The 24,920-nt window shown below is 47.8% G+C and overlaps 1 protein-coding gene across 4 annotated transcripts in view; it reads right to left on the bottom strand.

Annotated features, from left to right (window-relative positions):
* RFTN2 (raftlin family member 2) overlaps positions 1-24,920 on the bottom strand; it is a 208,054-nt gene that overhangs the window by 51,658 nt on the left and 131,476 nt on the right. For 3 of the 4 annotated variants that reach the window (XM_073546706.1, XM_073546709.1, XM_073546708.1), the window contains one exon: positions 17,173-17,379. In XM_073546706.1, the coding sequence (XP_073402807.1) occupies positions 17,173-17,379 (207 nt within the window). The remainder of the gene's footprint in view (positions 1-17,172; positions 17,380-24,920) is intronic. The other variant, XM_073546707.1, reaches the window with a different exon arrangement.

Raw genomic sequence — 24,920 nt, 5'->3', positions numbered from 1 at the left:
TACTAAATCTATCTATAAGGGATAACACCTGTGGCAAAGTTTCTTCCACATCATTCAAGAATATCACCATGTCATCGGCATATAGGCCTATGGTATCCACCCGACCTGCTATATCTATACCTTGGATGTTAGGGGAGGACCTTATACGTATTGCTAGTGCCTCAATCACAAGGGCGAAGAGGGCCGGGGAAAGAGGGCAACCCTGACGGGTTCCTCTATGTAATGAGAAAGACTCAGATATTGTCATGATCCAGGACGGGGTTTCGCTTTGGCCCGTCCTGATCAGACTGGGGGTTAATTGTTCCGCCTTTCTCTGGCAAAGGGTGGCTATTTAATGCTCACTGGACCTAGGTCCGGTGTCAGTTATACTCCTGCCCTTGGCTGAGTTAGTTGACCTTGTGCTTACGTGTGCCTTGTGCCTGATATCTTGCTTGCTCTTTTGGTTTTGATCCGGTTCTGTCCCTGTTTCGAGTTCTGCCTGTCCCTCTTGTACTGCGCTACCTCTCTTGTATGACTCTCTGCTTGTGACCTGACTTCTCTCTGCTCGTCCCCTTGGTACCACGTCGCCCTCTTGTGTATGACCTTTGGCTTTGTCTGACCACCCGTCTGTTTGTCCCTCCTGTGCCTCGTTTGCCCGTACTGTGTGTGACCTCCGTTTTGCCTGACTCTGAGTTGTTGTATGGTGTCCTGTCATCTCTGAAAGCAGGACGCTAAGCCCCGCCCCCTTGCAGTCACTTGACCATAGGTCCTGTGCCAGCCTGCTAACTTCAGTGTCCTCAGGTCCTGTGCATCTTTACTTTCCGGCGCTGACAGGATCCTGACACCGATAGTTTGAAGCACGCATTGTCACCTCTGCTGCCCTGCTCCACAGGTATCTTTTAGCACTGTTTCTGTACTCAGGACACACGCACTGACTCAGTGAGCGAGTGTAGTGCGGTGTTCCTGACATTATAACTGACCATTACCATTTTTTTCTCTGCTCCCCTTCTCCTGTGTATGTGATGGATCCTATGCACGCTCTTTCTGAGCAGGTAAAGCAGCTGACTCAGATGTCTCAGAAACTCCTTGGAGAACAACGAGTCCTGGCTCAGTCTCAGGAGCTGATCGCTGACACTATGCAGGGGGTATTCTCATCGGGGGCTCGGGATGTTACATTAGTTTCCCCTGAGTCTCCAGTTAAGTTACCGGATACCTTTTCTGGAGATAAAAAGAAGTTCAGAGTTTTCAAGGAGGGCTGTAAGCTTTTTTTTTCATTGAGACCACACTCTTCTGGGGATGAAGGTCAGAGAGTGGGGGTCATTATGTCTCTGTTAAGGGGAGCCCCCCAAGCTTGGGCTTTCTCCCTTTCGACCACGGCCCCTGAGCGTATGAATGTGGATGCATTTTTTGAGGCCCTGGGGCATATTTATGATGAGCCTGATCAGATGCGTATGGCTGAGGACATGGTGATGAGTGTGTGCCAGGGGAAGCACTCAGCCGAGTGGCTTTGTTCAGAGTTCAGGCGCTGGGCTGCTGAGGTCTGCTGGAATAATGCCGCCCTCCAGGGTTTGTTCCGTAGAGGCCTGTCTGAACATCTGAAAGACGCCTTGGCTCTCCACCCTTCGCCTGATTCCTTGGAGGAGGCTATGACACAGGCCGTCCGAATGGATCGCAGGCTACGGGCGAGGGGAGTGATGCAAATTGAGACACCGTTATTCTCCCAAAGTAGGGGAGCCTGTCCTACATTGGAAACCATGGAGATGGGAACCATCGACCTCAAAGGGAACGAAAGGGGACAACGGCGCTTGGGAAAATGTTGTTGCAAGTGGAACTTTGTTGTGGGAGTGTCTCTACATCCGTGGATTGCGGATCATCATTGAACTGTCAGGAACACCACACTGTACTTGCTCACTGAACCAGTGCGCGTGTCCTGAGTGTCAGGATCCTGTCAGCGCCGACATGCAGCCTCCGCTGAGCAGGGACTCACCCGCACTGTAGGGGTACTGGGGTCAGGTACAGCCAGAAAGTACCGATGCACAGGACCTGTGGATGCTGAAGTTTAGCAAGCAGACACGGGACCTACGGTCATGTGACTGCATGGGGGCAGGGCTTAGCGTCCTGCTTAGTGAGATGGAAAGACACTATACAGAATTACTCAAAGTCAGGCAAAACAGGGTTCATACACAGAGATAGCCATAACGTACCAAGGATGAGGCAGAGCGGATAGTCAGGGCCAAGCAGCAGTCAAAACCAAACACAGAAGCTACCAAGCAGAATCCAAAGCAATATCCAGAGAACAGACCGAGTCATACACAGATTATCAAGCAACCAGAACACAGCAAAAACACACTCAGGGGTTACCACACTATGCCAAGGGCAAGAGTATAACTGACAGGGATGGGAGCATCCTGAGGCTATAAGAAGCCTCTCCCAGAACCAGGGAGAGGCCACAATCATAGCCCCAGGTGTGCAGGTAAGCCTGCACCGGGATCACAACCTTTAACCCCAGAAATGCCAGTCATCAGCACTGGTTCCAGACATTAACCCCACGTGTGTGAGTCAAACCCGCACTGAGATCATGACATGAACTTTATTGACTCTAACTCGGTGGCCAGGTGTAAGTTAGGGGCAGTTAGGTTGGAGACTCCTATTCACATTGTTGCCATTGACAAAACACCACTGGTTAAGAATAACGTTATGTTTCGTACTGAAGAGTTTCTCCTTAAAGTGAGTTCCTTACACCAGGAACACATTTCATGTTTTGTGATGGACAACCTGCCTGCGGGACTGGTGTTGGGGTTCCCCTGGCTACAATTGCATAATCCTGTGATTAACTGGGAGTCTTGGGACATTGTTAAATGGGGTCCCTATTGTTCTGAAAAATGTCTTGCTACGGTGTCTGTGTGGTCCGTGGGTCTAGAAGGTATTCCGGATTACATGAAAGACTATACGGATGTTTTCTCCGAAAAAGAGGCTGAGGTTTTACCACCACACCGCCCATTTGATTGTGCCGTTGACCTGGTTCCAGGTGCTAAATTGCCCAAAGCCCGCTTGTATAACCTTTCGGGTCCAGAAAGGGCCGCGATGAAAGAATATATTTCCAAGAGTCTCTGTGAGGGACACATTCGTCCTTCTGTTTCTCCCGTGGCGGTGGGGTTCTTTTTTGTAAAGAAAAAAGACGGTGGTTTACGCCCATGCCTCGATTTTCGTGAGTTAAATAAGATAACTGTGAGGAATACGTATCCCCTTCCACTTATTCCTGATTTATACAACCAGTTTCCCGGAGCTAAGTGGTTTTCAAAGTTAGATCTACGGGGAGCGTATAACCTTATCCGAGTCCGGGACGGAGACGAGTGGAAAACCGCTTTTCTCACTACTGAAGGGTTGTTTGAAAATTTGGTCATGCCTTTCGGCTTGACCAATGCTTCAGCGGTTTTCCAAAATTTCCTTAATCACGTGTTCTCTGATTTCATTGGACGTTTTATGGTGGTATATTTGGATGACATATTGATCTACTCTCCTGATAAACAGGCTCACATTGGTCATGTTCGGGCAGTTCTCCAAAGGCTCCGGGAGAACTGTCTCTTTGCTAAATTAGAAAAATGCTTATTTTTCGTCCAAGAACTGTCTTTTCTGGGGTTTATTGTGTCTGCTGAAGGGTATCGCATGGATCCTAATAAGGTGCAGGCCATTGTCGAGTGGGTTCAACCTTGTGATTTGAAGGCTCTGCAGCGTTTCCTAGGATTCGCCAATTACTACCGTAAAATTATAAGGGGGTTCTCACAGGTGGTTAAACCCCTCACAGACATAACTCAAAAGGGGGCCAATATCAAGAATTGGTCAACCGCAGCGGTAGCAGCGTTTCAGTTTTTAAAAAAATGTTTCATGTCTGCCCCGGTTCTTATTCAACCGGACCCGTCTGAACCATTTATTGTTGAGGTAGACGCCTCAGAGGTGGGGGTGGGAGCGGTATTGTCCCAGGGACCCGCCACTTTGACCAATCTGAGACCTTGAACCTTTTTCTCGAAGAAGTTCTCCCCTGCGGAGAGAAACTATGATGTGGGAAATCGAGAACTTCTGGCCGTATAGTTGGCCTTTGAAGAATGGAGGCATTTTTTGGAGGGGGCTGTTCATCCTATAACCGTAATTACGGACCACAAAAACCTAGCTTACATTGAGTCAGCCAAAAGGTTGACTCCCAGACAGGCTAGATGGTCACTTTTTTTTCCCGTTTCAACTTCTCGATCACTTTTCGGCCAGGATCTAAAAATGTCAGAGCGGATGCCTTGTCACGTAGTCTAGATCTGGTGTCCCCCCCGGAACCTCCATCCTCCATTCTTCAGCCTGGTGTGGTGGTGGCAGATATTTCTAATATGTTGGAACGGGAGATTCGGGAAGCTCAGTCTCTTGCACCTCCGACTAAGCCGGTGGATAAACTTTTCATGCCAGCTCAGTTTCGCCTCAAGGTCCTCCGGGAGTTCCATGACTCAGTTCTGGGTGGACATCCAGGGATCTTGGCTACCCGCAAGGCCATTGCTAGAGTATTCTGGTGGTCTGCTTTAGCCTCTGATGTTGGGGAATATGTGTCTGCTTGTGATGTTTGTGCCCGTGCAAAAACCCCCCATAACTGGCCGGCCGGGGAATTGGTACCACTGCCAATTCCTGAGAGACCATGGACTCATTTGTCCATGAATTTCATCACCAACCTTCCCCCCTCCAAGGGTAATAGCATTGTTTGCGTTGTGGTGGACAGGTTTAGTAAGCAGGCACATTTTGTACCTTTGGCAGCTCTACCTAATGCAGAAACATTGTCCAGATTGTTCGTTGAGCATGTGGTGCGGTTGCATGGGGTACCCTTGAATGTGGTGTCTGATAGAGGAGTGCAATTTGTTTCCAGATTTTGGAGGGCTTTTTGTAAGAGGTTGGGTATTGGTCTGTCCTTTTCATCCGCTTATCATCCTGAGACTAATGGGCAGACCGAACGGACCAATCAGTCTCTGGAGCAAATTCTGCGTTGCTTGACATCAGCCCGACAGGATGATTGGTGTTCTGTGTTACCGTTGGCCGAGTTTGCATTTAACAACCGCATTAACCAGTCTACGGGTACATCTCCCTTTTTGTGCAATTATGGGTTTCATCCTCATTTTGGAGAATTTTCACATTTGAATTCTGGGTGTCCTGGGGCGGATGAGACAATCCAGTGGTTGGGGGAGGTATGGCGGGAGGTCCAGAGTAACATTACGAAGGCCCAGGACAAATTTAAATTTTTGCGGACAAAAATCGATCCGCGTGACCGGTGTTTCAGATTGGGGATAAGGTATGGTTGTCCACCAAGAATATAAGGCTCAAGGTCCCCTCTGCAGAGCTTGGACCCAAGTTTATAGGTCCCTATGAAATTACCGAAGCAGTTAACCCGGTGGCTTTTCGGTTGTGTCTCCCGCCATTTCTGCGGATCCTAAATGTTTTCCATAGGGCCCTTTTGAAACCTGTGAGGTCCGGTGGGGAGGGATCATCAGCTTCCCCACCACCGGTTTTGGTAGACGGGCAGTCGGAGTACGAGGTGGAACGAATTGTCGACTCCAGGTTGGTCCGTAGTGCTCTTCAATATCTGGTACATTGGAAAGGCTACGGTCCAGAAGAACGGTCGTGGGTTCCTCCATGCGGATCGGTTGGTCCGGGCCTTTCACGCCAAGTACCCTGAGAGACCTGGGGGTCCGGTGGCCCCCCATTGAGAGGAAGGTACTGTCATGATCCAGGACGGGGTTTCGCTTTGGCCCATCCTGATCAGACTGGGGGTTAATTGTTCCGACTCTCTCTGGCAGAGGGCGGTTATTTAATGCTCACTGGACCTAGGTCCGGTGTCAGTTATCCTGCCCTCGGCTGAGTTAGTTGACCTTGTGCGTACGTGTGCCTTGTGCCTGATATCTTGCTTGCTTGTTTGGTTTTGATATGGTTCTGTCCCTGTTTCGAGTTCTGCCTGTCCCTCTTGTACTGCGCTACCTCTCGTGTATGACTCTCTGCTTGTGACGTGACTTCTCTCTGCTCGTCCCCTTGGTACCACGTCGCCCTCTTGTGTATGACCTTTGGCTTTGTCTGACCACCCGTCTGTTTGTCCCTCCTGTGCCTCGTTTGCCCGTACTGTGTGTGACCTCCGTTTTGCCTGACTCTGAGTTGTAGTATGGTGTCCTGTCATCTCTGAAAGCAGGACGCTAAGCCCCGCCCCCTTGCAGTCACATGACCGTAGGTCCTGTGCCAGCTTGCTAACTTCAGTGTCCTCAGGTCCTGTGCATCTTTACTTTCCGGCGCTGACAGGATCCTGACACCGATAGTTTGAAGCACGCATTGTCACTTCTGCTGCCCTGCTCCACAGGTATCTTTTAGCACTGTTTCTGTACTCAGGACACGCGCACTGGCTCAGTGAGCGAGTGTAGTGCGGTGTTCCTGACAGATATAGAGTTATTTAGTATAATACGGGCCTTGGGTTTTATATATAATATTTTGATCCATGTTATAAATTTATTGCCAAAGCCATACCTTTGCAAACATGCGGAGAGGAAAGGCCATTCAAGAGAGTCAAAAACCTTGGCAGCATCTAACGATGCCAGTGCCCATTTGTTGTCTGGCATTAGGGAGCTATATTGAACTATTGACTGGACTCTTCTGATGTTAATGGAAGCACTTTTACCAGGCATAAAGCCCATTTGATCAGGATGTAAAAGGTTCAATATAATTGAATTCAGTCTGGTAGCTAGGATCTTGGTAAAAATGTTATAGTCCACATTTGCTAACGAAATGGGGCGATAGGATCCACATTGCAAAAGGTCCTTCCCCTCCTTCCGAAGCACTATGATGTTAGCCTCATAAAAGGACTCGGGCATAGAATTCCCCTCCCAAATTCCCCGAAATACCTTCACCAAAAGTGGCGTCAATATATCCCAGTACTTCCTATATAATTTAATAGGAAACCCATCAGGTCCAGGGGCCTTCCCAGAAGCCATGTCTGTCATAGCATTTTCTATCTCCTCTGCGGTGAACACAGCGTCCATAAGGGCTCGCTGCTCAGGATCTAATGTGGGGAATGATGCATCTGACAAATAGTCTTAACACCCCAAAGTGTCAAAGTCACTTTTAGATTCATATAGTGACCTATAGTAATCCTGAAAACAGCCAAGAATCTCCTCAGTCGAAGACACCAATATAGCATCCGCCCTACGAATCTGTAATATTGTGTTTGGGTGTTATGTTAGCGCACCAGATAGGCCAAAAATTTTCCCGTCTGGTTCCCCAACTCGAAATAGGATTGACCGGTAAAGAATAGTTTACGCTTAGATTTAGTGTCCACATGCTGAGTATATAACCTGTGGGCAGCCAACCACTCAATCCTGTTCCCACTGGTTTGGTTGGATATACTGTATATGTAGCCTCTGAGTCTTTAAGTCGTTGCTCCACTTCATCATCCTTTCCTGAGGTTACCCGCTTAATATAAGAGATCGTGGAGGACAAACAACCCCTCAGGTATGCCTTAAGGGCATCCCAAAATAAATTAATATCCTGAGGTTCCGGGTGGGACACGATGGAGCAATGCAACTGATCAATCGTTCTGTCAGGAGGTCCCATCAATTTTAACCAGAAAGGATTCAACTTCCAAGCTATCCTATTGTTTACTTGCCCATATTTGAGTTTAAGGATGACAGGATTATGGTCTGAAATCCCCCTACTACCATGCTCTATATCAGTCACCCACATTGCTAGACCGCTAGAACCAAATATGTAGTCTATGCGTGATAGAGAGAGTTTAGTGGATGAGTGGCAGGTAACTCAGGATGACGCACCCTCCACAAATCCAACCACCCGCCACCCCCCCATAAATAATGACAACGGGGTTGTAGTCGGTGGAGAGGATCCCCCAGTCACTCCATCATCCAACCTCAGGTTATCAAGGCAGTTGTCCATGACCATGTTAAAGTCTCCCATACTGTAACAACCTTTCTGGCATCACTGCATGGCCTCCCATCCCCCGCACACCAACTTACTTTCTGCTTCAAGCCATGCTGTGATTTCTGTCTGTTGCCAGCTCTGTGCCTCTGCTCTCCATGTTTCCAGACTGTGTGTATAGGGGGGCAGCGCCTGAACTCTCTGGTTCTTATGCAGTCAGGGTGCACCTGTGTATTCTGTCCCTGACCAATCACCTGGAGCCCTTGACTATTTAGTTTCGCCTCTCCCACTGAAACATTGCCTGTGCAATGTCTATACTCAGTTAGTATCTTGCTGCTGAGGAAGCCAGGCCCTGTTCTGTGTGTCTCCTTCTCTGGAGGATTACTCTAGTCTTGCTTTGTACCTTGTCTGCCTGCCAGGAGGCTGAATATCCTGGCCCTTGAGTCTTGTTCCCAGTGCCTTGTCTGTTCTCTGTCCGCTTGCCAGGAGGCAGTATATCCTGGTCCTTGTGTCTTTGTCCCGGTGTCTCTGTCTGAACTCAGTCTTACCTCTGTCTGTCAGTCTCCTTCTTTGTGGTTCCTTCTCTGCCGTGTCTTTCCTTGTGTCCCCCCTATCTGTGCATCTGCACCTTCGCAGCTTTATCTGTGCATCTGCACCTTCGCAGCTTTATCTGTGCATCTGCACCCTCGCAGCTTTATCTGTGCATCTGCACCCACGCAGCTTTATCTGTGCATCTGCACCTTCGCAGCTTTATCTGTGCATCTGCACCTTCGCAGCTTTATTTGTGCATCTGCACCCTCGCAGCTTTATCTGTGCATCTGCACCCTCGCAGCTTTATCTGTGCATCTGCACCCACGCAGCTTTATCTGTGCATCTGCACCTTCGCAGCTTTATCTGTGCATCTGCACCTTCGCAGCTTTATTTGTGCATCTGCACCCTCGCAGCTTTATCTGTGCATCTGCACCCTCACCGCTCTGTCTGCACGGCCCCCTAGCCACTCTGTCCGCACTCCTGCGGCTCTGCCTGCTCCGCACTCCTGCGGCTCGGCCTGCTCCGCACTTCTGCGGCTCTGCCTGCTCCGCACTCCTGCGGCTCTGCCTGCTCCGCACTCCTGCGGCTCTGCCTACCTGCACCTCCTGTGTGAACAGGTCCAAACCTGTTCTCTCATATACCACTCCTTCCTGCCTATATCCATACCTGCACCTCCTGTGTGAACAGGTCCAAACCTGTTCTCTCATATACCACTCATTCCTGCCTATATCCATACCTGCATCTCCTATGTGAACAGGTCCCTACCTGTCCTCTCATATACCACTCCTGCCTGCCTGCATCCATACCTGCACCTGCTGTGTGAACAGGTCCCTACCTGTTCCTTCTCAAGCCGTGCCCGCCTGTCCTGTGTCTCAAGCCGTGCCCGCCTGTCCTGTGTCTCAAGCCATGCCCGCCTGTCCTGCGTCTCAAGCCGTGCCCGCCTGTCCTGCGTCTCAAGCCGTGCCTGCCTGTCCTGCGTCTCAAGCCGTGCCCGCCTGTCCTGCGTCTCAAGCCGTGCCCGCCTGTCCTGTGTCTCAAGCCGTGCCTGTTAGCCCAGTGTCTCCAAGCCACGCCTGCTTGCCCTGTATCTGTCGTACCTTCTTGCCCTGTGTCTCAGTCTGCCTGTCAGTCACATCTGTCCAAGTGACTTGTCTCCAAGTGGGATCAGCAGCCACAGCCAGACACCACCCTGGAGTGGCACCCGACAGCTATCTGCCGCACAAGCCTGACCTCACCATCAGAGGCTCCAGTGAAGACCAAGGTAGCTGTCGCAGTCACGCCCCTTCCAGGGTAGTCTGGTCTGTGGCACAGTGGGGCCACAACCCCCGGCTCGCGCCATTCAGCCAAGGCGCGAGCGTGACAGTTTGCACAGGTCATGGTCCCCGCTGAGTCCCATGTCCTTCAGCTTGCAGAGCATGAGCGACTTTCTCTCTGCCAGTATGAGCATCTGGAAGAATTTGCTCCGCCCTGTGTGGTTCCGATTGTTGAGACTTCTGAACCCATCATTGTCTCCAATGCCATCTACAACCAGCTCCTGGCTTATGAGAGGCTTGACCCTGAAGATCCTCCAAGGTTCTATGGAGATCCTAAGGAGTGCCAAGGGTTCCTGGAGCAGTGCCTGAGGTACATTGAGTGGAATTCAGCCTGTTTCCCCTCTGATTGGGTCAAAGTGGGATATATAATGTCCTACTTAGCAGGAGAAGCTTTGATGTGGATCTGTCCCCTCTGGGAAGTAGGGGATCCTATCATCACGGACCTAGAGGCCTTCCATAAAGCCTTCGAAGTACCTAGTCCAGCTACGTCTGCCAAGTCTTCCCTTTCCAGATCTGAGAGGCGCGCCAGACGGGCGAAACCAGTGAAGAAACTGCCTCGTCAGACCGCGACCACCGTCCGAAACCCTCTAGTTCCTCCACCTGTTAAAGCAGCTACTCGAGTTGAACCCAAGAAGACTGTTAAGAGTGGGCTGGCAAAGCAGCAGCCTGAAACCAATCGTAAGATGGGCATACAGTATTGCTGCGGTTGTGTGGAACACTCGGATGGCTTCTGTCCGAAGGAGCGCAAGCTCCAAAACCTTGGGTCAGTGGGAGAGGCTGCCCTTGGTAAGAGTCCCTCCTCCTCACTAAGATCGGTGACTGTTCGTGTGCCTTGTGGGAGCTTCGGCCCTGCAGATGTGTTAAAGCTGCAAGCCAGACGGAGTCTGTGTAGAGTTCCTGTTCCACAGCTCCAGAATCCGGTGACGGTGTTTGGTGATGGTCGTGCCCTACTTATGAACAGTCGAGTGTTGAAGGGACAACTACAGCTCCAAATCGGAGCATTATATTTGGAGAAGTTCCTTTTTCACTTGATTACCAGTTTGCCCATCGGTCCTTCTGAGCCGGATAATCTACTGCCCGTTCCGGTCCGAAGACCCAGCGTGGTGCCACACTTGGAGCTACCTAGTCACCAAAGGTATCTAGTTCCAATGTTACAAGGTCAGGCTACAGTGTTACCTTCCCCATCTGTTCTGCTGGCTATTGGGTCATGGTGTGCTGATGTCACTGAAGAAAAGGAAGCAGTGGCGCCCTCTCCACACACCTCCTGTGACCAGTTCCCAGAAGCATCCCTGTCGCTTGAAAATTTTTCTTTAGGCCATGGGCAGAAGATGGATCCTGTATGTATGCCTCCAGCTTCCATTTGGCAGGTGGGTGAAGAGGTTGGAACAGTGACCCACGTATCTCCATTTCTCACCAACCTGGAAGGGGAGGACCAGTTTTTCAGGGTAACAGGCTGAAGTGGCTCCCTGTATGTATGCCTCCAGCTTCCATTTAGCTACTTGGTGAAGATACCTGGGCAGAGATGCTTCCTCCTGATCCTAAGGAGGAGGTCCCATTTTCTTGGGATTTCAGGCTGAAGTTGGACTCTGTGAAGGTCTCTTCTATTTCCAGCTGGCCGGCTGATGTAGGGGTCAAGTCTGAAGCTTCCAGGTCCCTGCCCTCTGCTAATCAGGAGGAAGAAGTCTTTGTACCCTCTGTGTTGGAAACTGACTCCCTTAGGCACCAAGAAACCGGGCAATCTGGGACTCCTGATGGCACACATACTCCACCCTACCTGAAGGATGTTGTGTCAACCTGGACTGTGTGTGGCCCCTTACTCCTTCTTCAGGTCATTCTGGCAGGCTTCAGGAAGAGGGGCCGTAAAGGGGGGGTACTGTAACAACCTTGCTGGCATCACTGCATGGCCTCCCATCCCCCGCACACCAACTTACTTTCTGCTTCAAGCCATGCTGTGATTTCTGTCTGTTGCCAGCTCTGTGCCTCTGCTCTCCATGTTTCCAGACTGTGTGTATAGGGGGGCGGCGCCTGAACTCTCTGGTTCTTATGCAGTCAGGGTGCACCTGTGTATTCTGTCCCTGACCAATCACCTGGAGCCCTTGACTATTTAGTTTCGCCACTCCCACTGAAACATTGCCTGTGCAATGTCTATACTCAGTATCTTGCTGCTGAGGAAGCCAGGCCCTGTTCTGTGTGTCTCCTTCTCTGGAGGATTACTCTAGTCTTGCTTTGTACCTTGTCTGCCTGCCAGGAGGCTGAATATCCTGGCCCTTGAGTCTTGTTCCCAGTGCCTTGTCTGTTCTCTGTCCGCTTGCCAGGAGGTAGTATATCCTGGTCCTTGTGTCTTTGTCCCGGTGTCTCTGTCTGAACTCAGTCTTACCTCTGTCTGTCAGTCTCCTTGTTTGTGGTTCCTTCTCTGCCGTGTCTTTCCTTGTGTCCCCCCTGTCTGTGCATCTGCACCTTCGCAGCTTTATCTGTGCATCTGCACCTTCGCAGCTTTATCTGTGCATCTGCACCCTCGCAGCTTTATCTGTGCATCTGCACCCTCACAGCTTTATCTGTGCATCTGCATCTTCGCAGCTTTATCTGTGCATCTGCACCTTCGCAGCTTTATCTGTGCATCTGCACCCTCGCAGCTTTATCTGTGCATCTGCACCCTCGCAGCTTTATCTGTGCATCTGCACCCTCGCCGCTCTGTCTGCACGGCCCCCTAGCCGCTCTGTCCGCACTCCTGCGGCTCTGCCTGCTCCGCACTCCTGCGGCTCTGCCTGCTCCGCACTCCTGCGGCTCTGCCTGCTCCGCACTCCGGCGGCTCTGCCTGCTCTGCACTTCTGCGGCTCTGCCTGCTCCGCACTCCTGCAGCTCTGCCTGCTCCGCACTCCTGCGGCTCTGCCTACCTGCACCTCCTGTGTGAACAGGTCCAAACCTGTTCTCTCATATACCACTCCTTCCTGCCTATATCCATACCTGCACCTCCTGTGTGAACAGGTCCAAACCTGTTCTCTCATATACCACTCCCTCCTGCCTATATCCATACCTGCACCTGCTGTGTGAACAGGTCCCTACCTGTTCCTTCTCAAGCCGTGCCCGCCTGTCCTGTGTCTCAAGCCGTGCCCGCCTGTCCTGCATCTCAAGCCGTGCCCGCCTGTCCTGCGTCTCAAGCCGTGCCTGCCTGTCCTGCGTCTCAAGCCGTGCCCGCCTGTCCTGCGTCTCAAACCGTGCCCGCCTGTCCTGTGTCTCAAGCCGTGCCTGTTAGCCCAGTGTCTCCAAGCCATGCCTGCTTGCCCTGTATCTGTCGTACCTTCTTGCCCTGTGTCTCAGTCTGCCTGTCAGTCACATCTGTCCAAGTGACTTGTCTCCAAGTGGGATCAGCAGCCACAGCCAGACACCACCCTGGAGTGGCACCCGACAGCTATCTGCCGCACAAGCCTGACCTCACCATCAGAGGCTCCAGTGAAGACCAAGGTAGCTGTCGCAGTCACGCCCCTTCCAGGGTAGTCTGGTCTGTGGCACAGTGGGGCCACAACCCCCGGCTCGCGCCATTCAGCCAAGGCGCGAGCGTGACACATACAAATAACATCAGCGTCTGGGTAATTAAGGGCAAAACCCATTACCTTCTGCAGAATGGATATACGAGCCGGGGGGATTATAAATACATAAGACCACATATTTCCTGGTGTTTATCAATGCATGGACAAAAATAAAACGACCTTCAGGGTCCCTCCGAGTCTCCCTAGCTTCCCATCTGACATCTTTATGTACCAACAGTGAGACCCCTCTCGAGTAGCTGGTGTGGAATGTATGGACAGACCATTGTATCCAAGGCTTCTGTACGCACCGCACTGTATCTCTAGTCAGGTGCGTCTCCACCAAGGCCACAATGTGAGGGCGATAATGTCTGACATGTGAGAAAACCTTGATCTTTTTTCGAGGAGTTTTTATACCCCTCACATTCCATGTCATGCATTTCAACTCTGACCCCATGTTTACTCCGCTGAATATGGTGCATAATATTACCTGGGCAAAATTTAGAGACATCACCTAGAGACTGAAGCTGTTGTCGGCTGCGGTTACTACCTAAAAAATGCAAAAAACCACTACGGAAAAAAAACAAAGTGAATAAACAACAAACAACGTGGGAGCAGAGTCCTGTACTCCCATCACAAAGCAAAAAAGGGGATACCATCACTGAGCCCAATGTCCGGTATTGTTGGTAACTTGGACACTTTCGAGTAGAGCTCCAATCAGCTGATTAATAAAAAAAAAATCAACTAGCCATAGCTACGTTAGGATTCCTTTGCAGCAGACCCTGTTGTGAGTTCATTTTCCCCTTCGTCACTGGGGTCTGGTGAACTCCCTATTCTGGTAAAGGAAGGTAATGAGCCTGATTATCAGGCACCTGAGTCTAATGAGGATGACTGGCTGAGTGGAGTCACGGACTGGATATAAGGCTGCCGACGCCCTTCTGCCCTGCGGGTGATTTCTCTGTGGACTTCTAGGACACCAGTCTGATTCCTGCTCCTCTAAAGCTAAGTTTTCTGTTTTGCCTTTTAGCTTTTTTGTTTTGTTTTTTGTTTTCCTTGCTTTTCAGTATTCTGCCATTCCCTGCTGGGGTGAGCTGAATCTCCTTTTGCCTGTAGCTCTGTCTTCAGTATATTCCTGAGTACTGACATAGCTTTTTTGAAGCCTAGCGTCTTCAGGGCCTTTTTCAATGTCAGTCTGTTGGCTCTTATTTTAATAGGGTTTTTCACGGATTGCAGACAGCAGCCTTCCTGTCCTTTTCTATCTAGTTAGCTTGGGCCCCTCTTTGCTCAGTCTATCTTTCTGTCTGTGTTAGTATTTTCATCTTGCTTCACCGTCATTATATGTTGGGGGCTGCCTATTGCTTTGGGGTCTGCTCTGGGGCAGTTTAGATTTCCCCTTTCTTTCTTTAGGCCTATTTAATTCTCCGGCTGTGATCGAGGGGTCTAGGGCATCGTAGGAACCCCCCACGGCTGCTGCTAGTTGTGTTGATAGGTTCAGGGGTCTGCAATCCGATAGCTGCCAACTTCTCTGGTTTTCTGGACTTAGCTAGCATTTCTGTTTTTGCCTCCTACGGTGACTCAATCATAACAAGACCCTTTGTGAGACCGTAGCCACTCCGCCGCCTCCGCTAGATCTGTAAAAAATAAAGTAGAACGCTCGTGAACCACCCGGAGCCGGGCCAGGTAAATCATCGAGTACATAACATTCCTCTCCCGTAGATGTCTTTTGACCTCCGTAAACTGTGCCCATTGTTTCTGGAGTTCCATAGAGAGGTCTGGGAAAATCGAGATAGTGGCTTTGTTGAACTTGATAGGACTCTTTTGCCGCACCAGTCACGTCTCTATCCCTGCAGTTGAGGAGATGCGCCAGAAAAGGTCTAGGTGGGGCTCCAGGAGGAAGAGGCCTAGTGCGGACCCTGTGAGCCCTTTCCACTGCAAAGATTGGGGAGAATTCGTCTCCCAAAGTGGTTTTTAGCCAATCTTCTAGGAATTGCTCCGGGTGTTGTCCTTCTGAGCGCTCCGGTAGACCAATAATTCGGATATTATTCCGACGCATTCTATTCTCCAAGTCATCTGCTGTTTGCTTCCACGCGTTCATAGAGCCTGCCACTTTCGTTAGTTTGGCTTCCATGGGTGTGATGGTGTCTTCTACCTGGGATACCCGCGTCTCCACCTCCGTAATGCGGCCCTTCATGGCTTGCATGGCTTGTCGGAGGCGTCCCACCTCACTGTGCACGTCCTCTATCTTCCCAGACTGAGACGTCCTGGTTAAGAAGAGAGCCTGCATAAGTTGTTCAGACACCTGCTTAAGGGTTAATTCCTCTTGCTCACTGTCCTCCCCACCCTCAGAGGGGCGGTTCTTACGCTGAACCTGTGAGGGAATTATTTTTAAGAGATCTTGAGCCTTCAGCATGGTCTATTCTGGCATATTCCTTCAGCTTTCCAGCCACCCCAGACCCCTTGGAACGACTCATTTTAATAGCAATAGGGCACAACCGGATATCAGGGACAGTGCACCCCGGGGCCCCCTGAATCAAGGTTACAGATGGGGTAAAATTATCAAGTGGTGGCTGCAGGGTCCCAGGAGCAGCACAGACCCGTAGAGTCACACAGGGAGGTAATGTCCTGCTCCGAGCAGCAGACAAGGGCCCTTATAGCCCGGGGAGAGACCCTCAGCACCCCACAGGACAGCAATCAGAGAGGGATCCAAGTCCCCACAGTAATGGCGCTGGCAGTCCAGGTGATGTAGCAAAGAGGGGACGCGGGGCACAATTTTTCAGGGCACACACCGCTTGTCCAAAACATTGAATGTTTGTCTTTATACCTATTCATTCAACCTATTTTTGTTTTGGGACAGAAAATATTTAGTAACTCAAAAAAGTGCAATTCATTTTTTTGCAAAACCGTCCTTACAGGAGGGAAATCTTGAGTAATGCAATTCATTTTCTTTAGGTTGGATTCATACATCTGTGTTGCTCAGTCCATGTTCGGGCTGCGGTGCCTGGACTGATCGTGACTCTTTTTGCCTGAACTAACTGCTTAATAGATATATAGCAGGTAGTTCAGGTTAGGAAGTGCCACAGTCAGGCCAGATGCTGTGGCCTGAGCACAGACCGTCTATTACACATCTGTGAATCCAGCCTCATCCATGTTAGGAGACACAGATTAGATATTAGAAAAAACTTTTTGACAGTTAGAGTGATCAATGAGTGGAACAGGCTCCCACGAGAAGTGGTGAGTTCTCCTTCAATGGAAGTCTTCAAACAGAGGCTGGACAGACATCTGACTGGGATGATTTAGCGAATCCTGCTTTGAGCAGGGGGTTGGACCAGATGGCCCAGGAGGTCCCTTCCAACTCTACGATTCTATGATTCTATGATTCTATTTGTAACGAGTAGTTATTAATCATGTAAAATCAATTGCCTCTTAACTGTTCTATATTCCAAGACTGTTGATTGTAATATTCCATTGTTAGATAAAATAAACCTTTTTTTTTTTATTTTCCACATCCAAGAAAACCTGTCCCACAAGGATCACACTCTGATAAAACTCTGATCAGAGTCTGATTAGCATAATTTGACCTTTTTCTCAGATGGAGGACATGTGGTCATGGTACCCTAGCCTAATTGTAACTTATGTAAACGTATATTATAAGACATTTGCAATTGATGGCACAACTACAGTATGCTCACAATCGTCTCAATGTTCCAAACTTATCGCATAGTATCTCAATATAGAAATAGAGCATGTCTACAAAATAAATGTACGTTTTAACGCTCCATCTATAAATTGTGTACTGAATAATCTGTTCCACGTAAATGATATCCTGGTCATTGGAATGCTTAAATAAACATTTTAATTACATGGGTAATGAAGAAAATTTCAAATGTTACCTCTGAGCATTTCCCAGTGTACAAAGGAATCAATTAAAGAAAATCCTTGCTTGTAGTAATAGGTTGTCATTTCTAGCCAGTCTGCTTCAAGGGCGCTGATTGTTGTGCCTTTTCGAGACACTTTCATTGTGAGGTTGCCTTCTATGTATTTGCAGCCACTTAGATCATTTTCCAAGATGTTAAACACTGCATATAATGTTTTGCCTACTGAAGAAAGGAAACAAATCATTGTAAGTAAACTGTAACTACAACGTGCAAATCAGACTACCATGATGAGGAAGGGAATTTCCTCCACTTTGGAAGAAAAAAAATAGCTTTAATGCTCAGAAGGAACAAAATTGTTTTAAATACATTGCTGTGTACAATGTATCAGTACAATCAGCCTGTGCAGTCAGTGTCTGCAATACAGATTAAGTACACAAAATTGTCTGTGTTACATCACCAGAGCCTGTGGCTCCATTGCTTTAGCTCCTGCCTGTAATGTTGAAAGTAGTGGGTTCAAATACCGGGAGAACTCACAAGAAAAATGACATTTTTGTAAGTGCTTTTTTATTATTTTTAGTGGTTTTATAGGAATAAAAAATCTGACTTTCTTCACCCCTAGTATACAAGGGACATAGTAATACATAGTTATACACTAAGCATGGAGAAGAGAACTGTCAAAGAACATGAGAACCAAAATTGTTGAAAAATAGCAACAATCTCAAGGTTACAAGTCAATCTCCAGAGATTTTGATGTTCCTTTGCCCATGTTGTATGTACTCGTAATAATCAAGAAGTTTACAACTCATGGAACTATAGCTAATGTCCTTGGACGTGGACAGCAGAGAAAAATTAATGAAAGGTTGAAATGCAGGATCATCCGGATGGTGGATAAGCAGCTCCAATCAAGTTCCAAAGAATTTTAAGCAGCCCTGCAGGTTTAGTGTGCATCATTGTCAGCGCAAACTATCAGTCAGCATTTTAATTACATGAAAAGCTATGGCAGGAGACCAAGGAAGACTCCACTGCTGGCACAGAGACCCACAAAAGCTAGACAGCAGTTTGCCATAATGTACATGAGTAAGCCGAAATCCTTCTGGGAAAGTGTCCTGTGGACAGATGAGACAAAGAGCATTTTGGTTAAGCACATCATTTTACTGAGGAATTAGAAGAGGAAGGTAGTTTCCCACACAACCGTCCAAGTAACATCAACATTTTATTGAAAGGATTAAACATGGTTATAACAAAACGTCAGAGCCTGACACATTTTTTGACGTACTAGGATGCCCTTAATAGGATATGATAAAAGATGCCTTGGTATGCCAGAAATGCATCAGGCTCTGAGGTTTTGTTTTAAGCATGTTTTAATCATCTCAAAAATAATTTGATTTTACCTGCAGTTGTGCGGAAACTACACTACTCTTCAAATTCGTCAGCTGCAGTCAACAGCAGGTACGGCACCCGCCAACATCTATTCCACTGCAATGGAACTCTATGCACCACAAGCATGGTCAGCTCCAAAACCCCCTTCACCCCTACTCCTTGACGTCTTTACATCATTCTACTGTTTACCGAATACAGGATGAGGCCTACAAAGGAAAGAACACAGTAACTACAGTCAAATATGGTGGACGTTCAAAGATGTTTTGGGATTGTTTTGATGCCTCTGGCACTCGTGCCTTGACTGTGTTCAAGTCATCATGAAATCTGAACATTACCAAAAGAGTTTGGGTCGCAATGTAGTACCCAGTGACAAAAAGCTGGGTTTGCATCCTAGATCATGGGTTTTCCAGCAGGACAATGACCCCAAACATACTTCAAGAAGCACCCTGAAATGGATCAAAACAAAGCACTAGAGAGTTTTGAAGGGACCAGCAATGAGTTCAGATCTAAATCTCATGGAACACTTGTGGAGAGATCTTAAAATTGCTGTTGGGAGAAGGCACTCTTCAAATATGAGAGACCTGAAGCAGTTTACAAAAGAAGAATGGTCCAGAATTCCAGTTGAGAGGTGTAAGAAGCTTGTTGATGGTTATAGAAAGCAATTAATTGCAGTTATTTATTCCAAAGTTTGTTCAACCAAATATTAAGTTGAGGGTTCCAACAATTTTCTCCAGCTCATTTTTGGGGTTTTATGTGAAATTATGTCCAATTTGCTTTTTTTTTTTTTCATTTTTTTTGTGTTGTTCCAATATGCCCAAAAGAAATAAACATGTGTATAACAAAACATGTGTAATTGCAATAATTTTCTTGGAGAAATACTTCATTTCCTGGAACAATTTCAAAGGTGCCAACACCTTCAGCCATGGCTGTAGACAGAGTTGCAGCCTGTGAACATGGAAACATGAGTCTGAGTCCAGGGGAGACCCAATCACAGTAGTTGAGTAAATATCATAATTTAATTCATACAGAGAGATGCAGCCCAGCCCCCCAGGAGGAGGAGCTATGGAGCAATGAAGAAATTAGAGAGTTGTCTGTATTAGAAGCTGTGACAAAAGCCCTGACGTGCCGGAACGGTGAGATTGAGCACTAAAATCGGGACAGATCCGCTGAGTCCATGATAGTTGGGAGCTATACATAGCTGTATGAGGAATTGTTTTTGTGGGACGAGTTGTAGTTTACCATTCATTTTATTATAGAATATACTGGAAAAATGGGAAAAAATTTGAAATGCTGTAAAGTAGATTTTTGGGTTATGTTTTTACAACATTCATTGAACAGTAAAAATTACCTGCTAAAATGATTTTCCAGGTCAGTATGACTATGACATAATAAACATGTCCATTTTCTTTTGTTACTTTAGTAGTGGAAAAAATAAATTTCATAGAAATATTAGCTAATCGGTATGGGTGCGCCTGTCTGACATTGATGACCTTTCCTAATATTAGGTCATCAATATTATTTGATTTTCCAACCTTTTTAAGTTTGAGTAACATGAACTTCAAATTACGAGCAAGGATGGGATTCAAATTGTTAACAGTCTCTCTACATTTGTGCAGCAATGCAGGCAATTTTATTCAGAGGACACATTGTGATGCATATATTTTACTTAAAGGCACATTTTGGGGAATTTTATAATCCGGGAGGCTAATGGTGTGGTATCTTTTTACTCAAGAGTACTGAGTGAGGTGTATATTTTTAATTCAGGGGTGCAGTTTAGGACATATTTTTCTATAGAGGTACAGTGTAGGGCATTTGTATTTAAGGGGCACTACACTCTGTGCAGACTTATTAGTCAAATGAGTATTTAGACCATATCATCATTTTTATTCAGATTTTTCATCTCCAAGCTGTATAAACCGGAATGCTTATTGGTTTGACCCCTTGACGACCAAGCCATTTGTAGGTTAGAGACCAGGGCTTAATTTTGAAATCAGACCACTGTCACTTTATGTGCTTATAACTCTGGAACGCTTCAACGGATCCTGCTGATTCTGAGAAAGTTTTTTCGTGACATATTGTACTTCATGTTAGTGGTAAAATTTCTTTGATATGACTTGCGTTTATTTATGACAAAAAATGGAAATATGGCAAAAAAATTTAAAATTTGTCAAACTTTTAATTTTTATGCCCTTAAATCAGAACGATATGTCACAAAAAATAGTTACTAAATAACATTTCCCACATGTCTATTTTACATCAGCACAATTTTGGAACCAAAATTTTCTTTTGATAGGAACTTATAAGGGTTAAAAGTTGACCAGCGATTTCTAATTTTTACAACAAAATTTACAAAACCATTTTTTTTAGGGACCACCTCACATTTGAAGTCACTTTGAGGGGTCTATATGGCAGAAAATACCCAAAAGTGACACCATACTAAAAACTGCACCCCTCAAGGTGTTCAAAACCACATTCAAGAAGTTTATTAACCCTTTAGGTACTTCACAAGAATTGAAGCAATGTGGAAGTAAAAATTGAACATTTAACTATAGGTGATCTGTTACCAAGCCAACCCAGATTCATCTATACCAGTGTTTCCCAAACTCCAGTCCTCACGGACCCCAACAGGTCATGCTTTCAGGATTTCCTTAGTATTTCATAGGTGATGGAAGTATGATCAAGGCATCAGGAATTCTCTCACATGTGTAACACTATGGAAATCCTAAAAACATGATCTGTTGGGGTCCGTGAGTACTGGAGTTTGGGAACCACTGATCTATACCAAGGCCCAGAATCTGGGTCTCCTACTGGCACCAACTACAAGAATGCACAATCCTGTCAAAAAGAGTGCCATTCAACAAACCCTCATAGAGACCAACACATCGGGATTTTTATCATGTGGTCAGTGCCATTGTTGTTTAAGAACGGCAACATCCAAGCAACTACATAAACACTTTACGGACACTACCAATAAAAACTATTGTATCAAAGACAATATTATCTGTCAGACAACAGGAGTTATATATATCCTGAAGTGTCCATGCAATAAAAATAGAATTAGACTTACCGGTAATTCTGTTTCTAGGAACCTTCCATGACAGCTACATCGGAGGATGTCTTCCCCGCCCTATTAGGGGACAGGAACACAAAGAGGTTAAATACCCCTCCCCTTCCTGCAACCACCATTGTTTTCCTGGACACCAGTATGAATAGTTACCACCAAAGTGCAAGAATCATCCAATAAGAATATCAGATAGGGAGGGAAATTAGTGCTGTCGTGGAAGGTTCCTAGAAACCGAATTACCAGTAAGTCTAATTCTATTTTCTCCAGTCACCTTCCACAACAGCTACATCGGAGTAATACCAACAGCTAATTTCTCTAGGGGGGGATCATGGCCTGCAGCACTCGTCTGCCAAATGTTAAATCCCCATTGAAATTTAGCCTGTAACGCCTGGTGAACGTGTGGATGGATGACCAGGTGGCGGTTCTGCATATCCGCTCTGACGAAGCATTCCCCCTTTCTGCCCATTATGTTGCTATCGCACTGGTAGAATGTGCCCTCAGTGAGGCGGGTGGAGCAAGCTCCTGTGATGCATAGGTCAGGCAGATAGATTGTGTGATCCAATTCGCGATCATGTTCTTTGACGCCTTCTTGCCCTTATTTCGTCCTGAGAACTGGATGAATAAATTCTGGTGAATCCGCTAGGCTTCACTCTATTGTCGGTAGACAGGACCACTCTGCAACTGTCGAGAGTGTGGAAGGTCTGTTCCTTAGGGTTGGAAGAGCTTGGGCTGAATGAGGGCAGTACAATGTCCTGATCCCTATGAAAGTTTTAGTAGAAAGGCGTGATCTAATCTCAAGATAATATTATCTGTAATGATTGCAAGGTAAGCTTCTTGAATTGACAGGATCTGCAATTTTCCTATAAAGGTACTGTCACACTTAGCGATGTACCAGCGATCCCGACCAGCGATATGACGCGGTCAGGATCGCTGGTACATCGCTAAGTGGTCGCTAGTGAGCTGCCACATAGGCAGATCTCACTAGTGACATCGCTGGGGACGGGGATCGCTACTTACCTGTCAGACGAGGCGATGCTGCGTCCTCCCGCCCGGCTCCACGCGTTGCTCGTCCTCACAGAAGGAAGCGCCACAGGAAGCTGACGACGAGAAACAGTCCAGCCTGTTCTCGCGCGATCAGCGATAACCAGCGGGGGAGCCGGTCGTAGGTAAGTATCAGACACAGCGATATCGCTAGCAATATCGCTATAACGTCACTAGTTATAGCGATATTGCTAGCGATATCTCTTAGTGTGACATGCCCTTAAGTCTAGCCGCAGTAATTGCGACTAAGAGTATGGTTAAAGGGTTAGGTTTTCATGGTCATGGAATCTAGAGGCTCAAATGGATCTTAGGTTAGGGTGTTGAGCACGGTGTTGAGATCCCAAGGAGACCCCTGACTGGGGAGTTTAGGACGAATCCTGGCTGCCGAAGCCATAAAATCGTTTGATCCAGTGGTGGCTAGCCAGGTCAAGATAAAAAAAAAGGTGCTAAGAGCTGATATTTATAGCTTTAGTGTGCTGGGGATAAGGCCCTGTTCTAGACCTTTTGTAAACGTCTAGGGTCTGTGCTGCACTGGGATGGAAGGGATCAGGGGTGCCTGGAGAGAACCAGGATGTAAACCTTTTCCCAGACCTTGGCATAGATGGCCTTGGTTATTGGTTTTTGGCTTTCCTGAAGGGTTTGCATTACCCTATCCGAGAGCCATTTGGCTCTTAGGAATTCGCCTCAATAACCATGCTGCCAGGTTCCATTTGCCTACGTCTGGGTGTAGCAGAGGACCTTGGTGAAGGAGGTCGCCCTTTTTGGGGTAGAAGCCAGGGCCTTCCTGGGCCATGGCAAGTAGGGCACTGTACCAACTTGTTCCGGGCCACAGAGAGGCGATTAGTATTGTGGGAACTCGGTCCGTCCAGATTTCCTGAAATGTTTTTTGCCTGCATCGGTATGGGTGGGCAGGCATATGCGAGGTTGGAATCCCACCCTTGGGTGAAGGGCATCTATTCCTTGCACTCCGTCCATGTGGTTGAAGGAGAGGAATACCCCTGTCTTCGCATTTTGCCTGTTGGCGACTAGGTCCACCTCAGCCCCATCTTGAGGCTAGGGACAAGAATACCGTCTGGTCCAGGCGCCACTCCTCCAGATGAACGTCTTCTCGACTGAGGAAATCTGCCTGGGTGTTGTCTGATCCTTTCAGACGCACTGACCAGGAGAAGATCCTTGCTGCTATTGCCTTCAGGCCAGCGTACTTCGTACCCTCTTGGCTGGAGATAGGCCACTGTGGTCATGTTGTCTGAGTAAATGTAGACGTGGCAATTTTGGATTAGCGATGATAACGTTTTTTGACGCTTTTCCTACCGCCTTCAGTTCTCAGATTTGAGGAACTGGTGCCGATGCTCGGCAGCCATCGCCCCTGATAATAGGATCTCTCTACTACTGCGCCCCAGCCTCATTGGATGGCATCTGAGCGGAGTGTTTTCAGGGGAAGCTGAACCCGGCTGACTCCCTTCTGAAGATTTCGGTAGTTCAACCACCACCTCAGGGCCGGTTTAACCTGAGCGGGGAGGGGAATCCTTCCGGACAATGGAATTTGTCGCCACGTAGGCCAGGCGGATCCTGGAATGTAAAAGCACGTGGCTTTGCAGAATTTGGGTGTGGGCCTGAGCCCAAGAAACCGCCTGGGTGCATGTGGTCAGAGATCCTAGAGCGTACATTGACTCTGAGGGTCGGTGCCCGCTGGTCCCTGAACTAGGTTCTTTTGTGGACAAGGTCGACCTGACAAACCTTAGGTAGGAAGGATGTCTTTCCCCTTGAGTCCGAGAGAACTCCCAGAAGCTTCCTTCTCGTGGAGGGATAGACCAGGTTCGGCATCCAACCCAGGGATCTTAATATCCCCGGGGTCTTTCCTACGTCCATCCTCTGACATGAGATAGATGGTACAGTGAGGAGGAAGTCGTCCAGATATGGGATAACGCCTATCCCCTGGCGCCGGATGAAAATCACTGCTTCCGCCATGATCTTGGAGAGATACATGGTCGGATGTATTGGCACATGGTAATATGCACCCTTCAAATCTACCGTTGCCATTACCCCCCTGATTGACTCCATTTTGAATTGCCTGTACAGTACCAAATCGTTTAATGGCTTCAGGTTTATGATGATTTGGTTTTTCTCTGATGGCTTCATCACCAGGCAGGGACGTGCGTAATGGCCGTGTCCTCTCACTTTGGCACCCGCGCGTTCTACCGGAGCAGACCTCTTGGTAAGGAGCCCTGAAGGTGTGGAGGCTGTAGGGAGGTTACCCCTAAGCATTACTGGGAAGAAC

This window comes from Dendrobates tinctorius, unplaced genomic scaffold, assembly GCF_039654945.1.
Source record: "Dendrobates tinctorius isolate UK_male_01 unplaced genomic scaffold, ASM3965494v1 ptg000150l, whole genome shotgun sequence".
Lineage (NCBI taxonomy): Eukaryota > Metazoa > Chordata > Amphibia > Anura > Dendrobatidae > Dendrobates > Dendrobates tinctorius.
Note: the sequence above shows the minus strand (reverse complement) of the source record. Positions and strands in the feature narration are given on the sequence as shown.